General features: G+C 28.7%; 1 protein-coding gene across 4 annotated transcripts; it reads right to left on the bottom strand.

Annotated features, from left to right (window-relative positions):
- Positions 1–3,782: 3,782 nt before the first annotated feature.
- Positions 3,783–7,532, bottom strand: LOC111311806 (protein KINESIN LIGHT CHAIN-RELATED 3-like). Of its 4 annotated transcripts, none has more exons than XM_022911543.2 (3): positions 7,273–7,532; positions 4,676–6,712; positions 3,783–4,393 (listed from the first exon to the last, which is right to left on the bottom strand). In XM_022911543.2, the coding sequence occupies exons 2-3, from the start codon at positions 6,673–6,675 to the stop codon at positions 4,183–4,185; spliced, it is 2,211 nt and encodes a 736-aa protein (XP_022767278.2). In that variant the 5' UTR covers positions 6,676–6,712; positions 7,273–7,532; the 3' UTR covers positions 3,783–4,182. The 4 variants fall into 4 exon arrangements, with proteins under 4 accessions (XP_022767278.2, XP_022767270.2, XP_022767287.2 ...); XM_022911535.2 differs by having other exon boundaries at positions 4,676–6,771; positions 7,273–7,490; XM_022911552.2 differs by having other exon boundaries at positions 7,143–7,487.
- Between the last annotated feature and the right edge of the window lie 2,098 nt (positions 7,533–9,630).

Genomic DNA, 9,630 nt, shown 5'->3' on the forward strand with positions numbered 1-9,630 from the left:
AACAAAAATAAGAATAAGAATAACAAGTGAGCTTAACTTAGATTAAGCACAATTAATATTCAAGCCCAAAACATTTATGGCTTAATGCCTAATAGCATCTCAAGTCAAATAGTTATTTTCCAAACCCAATTAATTTTAAAGTTTGAAAGACCTCAAATGAGATGTCTACAAAGTTAATTGTTGTTTTGAGGGTACCTTAGAGTCTTTGACTAATGTCAATCGCAATATCACTCTTTATCCTTTACATTATCTAGAGTGTGACACAACTTAAATTCACCATTAGAAGTAGTACCTAGTTGTGAATTGCGACACCTTAGTATTGCTAAAGTGTGCATGTCTGAAGAAAAAGTTGGTTATGCAATTAGACTAACCACCTCCATGGATTAGTTTCTTTTCTTTTACTCAACCTTCATGGAAACTTAACTACCATGGAGTTGAAAAATCTGCCAAGGAAATGGATAAAAAGCTTTGGGGGTAAAAGATAGATAAGTTGGAATTCCATCACAAATTAGGTACCTTGGATGCATTGATGAAATTATGCAACTTTTTTGTTTCTTGATACTCTTGACTATTGTGTGGTTGTTGTCATCGACTTTTAGGTGGTTCATGATGTTTTATTAGCAGTAAAAATGTAAATTTATTACCTCTGCAATAAGGATTGGGATATTTATTTTGGTTGTGGATTGGCTGGTTCGGGTGGAGTTAGGAATGATAATGGTTTGGATTGAATTGAATTGGTTCAATTATTTCGAATAATACATAAAATTATGAATATTTAAAATTCAATTTGATTATAAACCGAACTTTCATAAGATCCAATTCAATCCAAATTGAATTCTACTAGTTTAGTTCATTGATTTTAAATTTTTATTTTTTATTTTAATATAATTTTTAATATATTTAAATAAATTTAAATATAAAATGATTATTTAATTTTATAAAAATTTAAAATATTTATAAAAATTAATAAAAATATATAATTTAATTTGTTTTTTTTTTTTTGTTTTTTACTTCCCAATCAAAAATCCAATTCGAACTTAATATATATATATATATATATATATATTTAGCATCTGAACTTAATTCGAGCCGAATAAAAAAAATCGATTTAAATCGAATACTATAATTTTGAATCAATTTTCAATTTTTTGATTTGTTTTTCTTACCTAGTATGCCACTAGTAACCATCCAAAATGACAAAAGAATACTTATATACCAACCATGGTTCTGTGAGAGACGTTGGAGCTCCTGAACTTGTTTGCAATTGAAAGACAAGAATATGAAGCCACCTTCTTTCTGAGAATTAAGGTGGATACTTCATGGTTGAGTGTTTTCAATTTTTCTTGGTCAGTATTGAATAATGAAAATGATTAAATATAAAAATGACCTGTATATTATATATTTTTTGTCAGTTTGGTACCTAAATATATAAATTTGACAATTAAATACTTGAACTTTCATCTATGATATGCTTCAGTACTTCATACTAACATTATTAGTTAAAATCATAATTTAAAAATTTCATAAAAAAAATTTTAAAAATCCAAAAAACAATTTTTTTGAAAAAAAATTAAAATTTTAAAAATTAAAATAAAATTCTAAAAATCTCCAAAAATTCAAACAATTAAAAAAATTACCCAAAAATTTATTTAAATATTCCAAAAATTTTGGAAAAAGGAAAAATATGAAAAATTTTAAAAAATTAAGACAAAATTATAAAAACTAAAAAAAATTTAAAAACTGAAAAAATAAAAAAAAAGTAAAACTTTAAAAAAAATTCATAAAAATAAAAAATCTATGAAAATTTTTAAAAATTTCAAAAAAAAAAAAAATTTAAAATTTTAAAAATCCAAAAAAAGTAAAAAAAAAAAATTGAAAGAAATTTTAAAAAATATGAAATATGAAAAATCCTTAAAAATTTTAAAAAACTAAAAAAAGTTTTTGAAAATTCTAAAAAAATTCAAAAAATAAGAAAAATTTAAAATCTGGAAAAAAAAACCAACCTATAAAGTGAAAAGTAAAGTTTGTCCTTGCATGATTTTTCAAATTTTTTTTTTATATTTTTAAGTTTTGCTTTTTATGTTTTCGGGTTTTTTTCTTTTATTTCAACTTTATTGGAATTTACTAAAATCTTTTCAAGTTGTTGAGATTTTTTTTCAAGTAGTTTTTTGAAATTCTTAGGGTTTTTGACATTTTTAAATTTTTCTTGGATTTTTTAGAATATGTTTCGTTTTAATTTTTTTCAGATTTCTTAAGTTTTTTACTATTTTTATTAAAATTTTTAATTTTTTGAGAATTTTATAATTTTCAATTTTTTGGAGATTTTTTGGATTTTTTTTATTTTTTATAATTTTATTGTAACTTTGTTATTTTTTTTAGATTTTTTTCCTTTTTAGGAATATTTAAAGTTTTTCATTTTTTTAAGATTTTGGAGTTTTTTTGAAATGTTTACTTTTTTTTTTTCATTTTTAGTTTTTCTTGTTCTTGAATTTTTTTTGAATTTTTTGAATTTTTCTTTTTTCAATTTTTTTGGAATTTTTAAATAATTTTTGGATTTTTTTTAATTTATGGGAACTTTTTTTTTTTAGATTTCTAAAAGTTTTTAAGAATTTTAGTTTTTCAGAGTTTTTAAATTTTTTAAAAATTGAAGTTTTATAATTTTTTAGAATTTTCTTTTAAAAATTTTAAATTTTTTAAAAATTTTTAAAAATTTTCTTCTATTACCAAGGTTGCAATGGTATCATGGCAATAATTAAATATTTTTACTTATATCATAATTTTATTGAATATTTATGTCATGTCAATAACTGGATTAACAACTTTAATCTAAATTACCAAAGTATATATCGAATATGAATATTTGAATATTTAATTGTTAATTTTATTTTTTTAAGTATCAAAATTTATATATATATATATATATATAATAAGAAAACTATTTTTGTATTTAACCCTGTTGAAAAAGCAAAAAGCAGTTGTACATCCAGGAGTCTTCTCACCTCTGTTTCCCGTTTATGATTAAATATTCGAGAGAAGTTTACACTTATGAATTTGTAAAAATCCAGATTAAATATATTACGTAGGTATTTTAGTGTTTATATTTTCTCAAGAAACATGTATGCGTGCTCTCTTTCTTTCCCTCGATGAAATTTGTATGGCTTATAATGACTTGTTTGAAGAGTTAAACATAAAAGCTTGTGACTAAGCTCTGAAATTAAAAATTTTCCCAGGATTGATGCAGTCCAACCATAGTGCATATTAAATTATACTAACGAATGGATTACTAAATACTAAAATATAATTACAGTACACTAGAAGACCCCATACATAATAATTTAAAATATAATACAATGATAAAACATGAAGATAATTAAAAAAACAAAAGTTACAAATTAAAATTTTAGTAAATATTATATATGAATTTAATAAAATAAAAAAATAAATTATTTTTTTATGTGGATTCAAATTATAATACATAATTATCGTGTAAAATATAACTCTGAATACAAAAATTATTAAATTTAGCTCCATTCCTGTCTAGGTAAACAACCAATCCTGGCTTCATCACATAATTTGATGCGTTTACGAGGTTCAAATTCAGAAAAGTACTAGCACTTCGTATAAATGGAAAATGCCCACTAGTTTAACGTTATTAGTCATTGGCGAAACAGACATGAATTGATGATAGCCTTTGCCCAAGTAGAAAGTAGAAAACTGCATTAACAAACATGAAACACAAACCTGCACCAGAGGCCCTAATCTTTACAAAATTTATAACAGGATTAGCAACCAATCAAATTGAATAAAAAAAGATGGATCATAGGATTTTGTTTGTTCTTATTACAACAGCTCATTTCAGACATCTGATCAAAGAATCTTTACTTATACCACCTCTCTAAGCAGATTCATACTTCCTTCGCCAGTTTTCATGTAAATCATATCACAACTCATGAGAAATTAATTTAAAAGCAACCCTTAATCAATTTAGAATTACAATAAATAATACATCCAAAACCCCACCAGACAGTTATTTCATCCGACCATACCACCCATTATACCCATCCCCATGCCAAGAATCTTATAATAAAAACCAATCTTTTCTTCCTTTTCTCTCGTTCTTTCTTATTTTAAAGGATCCTATAATACATCATCTTCATTCATAAATACATAAATTCATCCTTATCACACCTTAATTCCCTCTCCTTTTAAATTATGAGGATTGGCATCAAGAAGGGTTTCTAATGATCTGGCTTTTCTGCTCCGAACTCTTCCTGCTTCTTTTAATAATTCAGCTAACCTTTTCTTCTCATCATAAACCTCAGGATTTGCTGTCCCAAGTTTTTCCTCTCTCATCTGAACAACATACTCCAGTATTTCAATGGCATCATCCAACCTGTGTTAACAGCATATATCACAACAGTAATTGCAAAACAGAAAGAACAATACAAATGTGCTCAGAATACATCAGCTGCCAGAAAGAAGTAGAATGGCAGTTATTCAGTTGAATGTTTTATAAATTCATCATACCTAACATAACCCTGGGAAAGACAGAGGAATAATAACTTAACTAAAATTAAAGAATTATTTTGTTGTGGAGTGTTGCGGATTTTGATAATCATGTATTTTGAAATGAGTTTTAGAGAAAAGGAACAGATGAATAACAACAATTGCATACCTGCCAATTGCATCATAAGTGCCGGCAAGATTACTATATACCCCGAGTGTATCAGGGTGGTATGGTCCACACTCTTGCTCCAAAATGCTCTTGGCTTCTTCAAACAACTCAACAGCCTCATTTATAGCATAGCTTTGCACACAAGCTAGCCCCATTTGATTGAGGGCAATGCCAAAGAAGGCAGATTTCCTCTCTCCACATCCACGTAGCTTTGAAATGGCACTTTTTAAGGAATTGTAAGATTCTGAATAATTCCCCAACATGTAATACATTACTCCCATCTGGGCTTCAATTCCAGCTATTGTGCTTTGTTGACCAGGGGCATCATTGTATATTTTTAAGGCTTTTTGTAGCAATTTGATTGCCTGATCAAGGTCGTCCATTGATTCATAGATAGCAGAAACATCTGTGAGACCACCTGCAATCTCCTCTGGGGGGATCCCTGTCATGGGCTTTTCATAGATTCGAAGGGCATTCTCACAGTATGATTTTGATTCCTTTAATTTCCCTGTCCTGTTATATAAATCAGCCAGCCGGACAAAGACTGACCCAATAGCTGGATGATTATCGCCTTTGGTTGTTTTAAAAGCTGTGAGTGCTTTCTGATAGGCAAAAACAGCTTCATCATATCGAGACAAAGATAAGTATGTGTCTCCAATGCTGCAATCAACAGAAGCCACCTCTGCCTCCTGGCCATTTGCCACCATGGCCATACTGGCTAAAACAAGATGCTCTAAAGCAGCTTCATGGTCTCCCTTTGTTTCACATATGAGACCCATAAGCCTCCTATCTGCTGCCTCTTCAAGAGAAGCCGGTGAACCATTCTCTTTGTGAATATCAAGAGCCATCTGGCATAGCCTTTGAGCTTCATCAAATTGCAATGCCTGCACATGAGCTTCAGCCAGATACCTGCAGGTCTCACCAACTCTAGGATCTGTTTCTCCAAGAACTTGTTTCTGGACTTCAAAACCAGTGCTGTAACAAGTTATTGAGTTTTCAAGCTGTCCTAGCATTGCATAAGTGTCACCCAACTGCATATGACCGGCAAATTTAGCCAGGGCATGCTCTTGGCCTTCCTCAATCAATGGAATCTCAATTGATTGCTCAAGAAGAGGAATTGCCTCACTGTAATGGCTTAGGCTGCAATATATTGCTGCAGTAACATGCAAACACATAACCAGTTCTAAACTGGGTTTCCCATTGGCACAAATTTCATATGATTTTGCTGCTCGAAGTGCTAATTCAAGAGCTTTCTGGGGATTGTCTCCAGAGGAAACCATATCCCTAGCTTGCTTGAGTAAAAATGGTCCAAGATCAGGATTACCTGACCCTGACTCAGAAGCATCCTCAGTTCCATTTCGTAACTTTGACCCTTTCCCTTTCTTCATGGATAAGACTCCTGTGTTTGATTTCTTTAGGGTCTTATTCTTACGCTTATCAATGGGAGGCTTCTCAGGTGGACTTTTTCCCTTAAGACTTGGTTTTTTTGATGCTTCAGAGTCCAATTGTGACTGTGACGCTATCTTCACATGACCTAAAGAAATAGATTTTACACTTGCAGATTTGGTCTTGTCCAGCTGCCCTGACTTCTTACCACTAGATGAGCTTCCCTTCTTAGAAGAGGAATTACTATGACTATCGTCTTCTGGTTTATCCACCTCCTCCACTTGCATTATCTCAACTTCCCTCATCTCTCCTCCAATAAGATGGCGCAATTCTGAATCGATCCTAGACTCCTCACCATATGATCCAAAGCTCTGCCTTGAGGGTGACTGATCAGAACTTTGCATATCACACACATTCTCATAAAGCTGCTCAATTGAGGTGTCAACCTGCACCATCCCCTTAATGGGGTGATCTGCACTATGAGGGCTTCTTGGACTCGGCGTACTACTAGGGGACTTATTCAAAACTGAATTTTCCTTAGTATGTGAAGAGGTCCCATTCACTTCATTCATCATTGCCTCTTCTTTAATTTCATCCATAATAAGTCCGGGCATCTTTATGTACCAAAGCCAACAAAAATCCTAAACTTATCTGCACCAACATGTTTGAAATACAAACCAAACCCTATCAAACAATTGAAACCCCAGATCCTAGAAGGAGAAAAAATAAATTTTTACAACATATCCAATTTTATACAAACTGCAAAAAAGAAAAAACCAACTAAAAAAAAAAAAATCAACAACCCCATAAAATTATCAAAAGTTCAACCTTTTAACTCATCATAACAATTTCTTATTAAAACTTCCCTTGATACCCAAAAAGCACATAGTAAGAAAAGTCTATGGTCCTTAATCAGATCTTCCAGAATTAAATCCATCCAAATATTCATTAAATCAGAAACAAATAGAAAAAACTATACATGCAAATCAACATAAATAAACAAGATACATAAAACCCACAAATAATATCACAAAATATCAAGAAAAAAATTGAAATGAAAAAAGCAAAGCCATGATAATACCTCAATACAACAGCCATGAAAGAAGAATAAAACAACAACCAAGGTGATAACTTTTCTGGATTTTACATAATAAAGACAATTGTCGAGAGAGCAAACCAAAAGATTTTCCATACAACGAGAAAAAATCTACCTTTTGGAGGCTTGGTATAAATAAAGCCGGAGCTTTGGGAAGGAGACAGGAGAGGGAAATCAAGGAAAGATAAAGGGCAAAAATAAGCTGTAAAACAATATAAAAATGGAGGGTATTCGCACTTTCAGGGGTTAGAATGTCAGAAAGAAAAGGGAGAAGCCGACCTTCCCCCAAACCAAAACCCCGGGCGGTCAGCAACTGCCGATCTGTTTCCTGTCTGTTTTTTCAGTTTTCCACGTGGGAAGTTGGTAATGGTCCATAGATTGTTCAGTTAGCCAATAATGCCCTTAAGTCGAGTTGGGATTTGAAAGCCCTTTGACTTTTTCACTGTTTTTTTTTTTGCCCTTTTTGGGTGGAATGTTAGATTTTGTATATGGACAAAGTGTCACCGTCCTGCAGTCCACTTACCTTCTCTTACACTTGAAATCTACTTTCAGCAAACTTCTTTCTTTCTCTATCTTTCTATCTTTTTTTTCTTTTTCACCTTAATATTTTAGCAAAATCCTATTTTATATTGAAAAAACAAAAAATTGAAGAAAAGTAAGAATAAAAAATAAAAAATTGAGGAGTGGGGTGTATTTAATAGAGTATATATAGCCTATATAAATCCTATTAAATACACCTCATCCCTCATTTTTTATTTTTTATTCTTACTATTTCTTTTTTATTTTTTCACTTTTTGAAATCAAGTTTTTCAAAAATAAATAACTAAAAATAAGCTTCAAAGTTTATCGAATATTCATTTTCAAAAAAATTTAAAAGTTTTTAGATATTTATTTTCGAGAATCCTTGAGTCTTTTTAGAAATAGATATTCTAAAATATTTAAGATTTATCGGATCTCTATATTCGAGAAACACGATTTTATTTTTTATCAAAAATCTTAAACATGAGCTTATAAATTCATTTACTTAATTTTGTGTGTAAATGAAAATAAAATCAATATTCTCAACATGCATGACATAAATTGAATCTATTCTTTGGTTTTCTAGTTTTGTACGGACAAAATGGGGTTCTTGATTTTCTGAGCTTAGGACAAAAGCATTTTTATTTCATGCTTGCTTAAGAATTTGGTTTATTCCATTTGTACATATAATCAAATAAAAATGGACATATCGATCGTCATGTATGTGTATGCATACTGGTCCAAGCTTAAACACCTTATAAAACATTGTTAGTGACAATGTCATAAGCATATTGATAAATCTGACAGTATCTAATCTTTGATCACCAGTTTTTATTATCGGATTTGCTAATCTATTAATGATATTTTTCAATGGCCCAAAGATTAAAAATTACAATTTTTCCATTATCAAAAATTTATAAGTAAATATATATTTTAAAAAATTTATATATTCTTAAAAATGAATTTTCGAGAGTACAAAATAACTTTCAAACTTTTATTTTCGAGAAAACAATATAATTCTCAAAAATAAAGTTTTCGAGAATTATATTGCTTTTTAAAAAATAAATTTTCAATAACATAATGTAACTCTCAAAAATCTATTTTTAAAAAATATGATATAATTTTTGTATGTATAAGTTATTAAAGATATTTTTATTGTTTATTAAAAATTAAAATAATATTTGATATGTAAATATTTTTTTAAAAAAATTTTGAGACAAAAAAAAATTTAGTGATATATTTAGAACTTCCCAATACTTTAAGGTTATGCAAAACAACTAAAATTTAAAGCATAACTTTTTTTTTCTATTTTTCATTTCCACGGCAGAAAGTAAGACATGAAGCACTGTGACACCAACTTTAAACATCAGATGTGGTACCTTTTAGGATTTGCATGTATTTCAGTCACCTCAATTATTATAGGAAAGGGTGCTGCACATCACGCAATTAAAAAACTAGTATATTTAAAATTAAATTTTAATTTCTATAAACTTAATATTTTATAATTTTTAATGTAAAAAATAAATATATATATATATGAAAAATAATTTTAAAACATAAAAAATTTAAATTTAAATGTTATAAAACCGGAAAAAAATATAGAATTTTTTAACATTCTAAAAAAAATAAAAAAATAAAACTAAGGAGTACTATATCTGGTAATTCGTATTTTCGTATCGTATTTGATATATAAAACGATAAAAATTATTAAAATATAACACGATACAAATTATAAAATGTATTTAAATCTTAAATATAAATACGGTATGTTAAATATACGTGTTATATGTGATACGATACTATTAATATGTATATAATTAATTCTTTTAAATATGATACAAATAAACATAAATAATACGGATATATATGAACATATATGACTAACACACATATATATATATATGAATAGACATGACTAACATAAATATATACAAGAACATGACTAAAATAATAA

The sequence above is a fragment of the Durio zibethinus genome, chromosome 9 (genome assembly GCF_047325235.1).
Source record: "Durio zibethinus cultivar Kanyao isolate XHJ-2024 chromosome 9, ASM4732523v1, whole genome shotgun sequence".
Taxonomy (NCBI): Eukaryota; Viridiplantae; Streptophyta; class Magnoliopsida; order Malvales; family Malvaceae; genus Durio; species Durio zibethinus.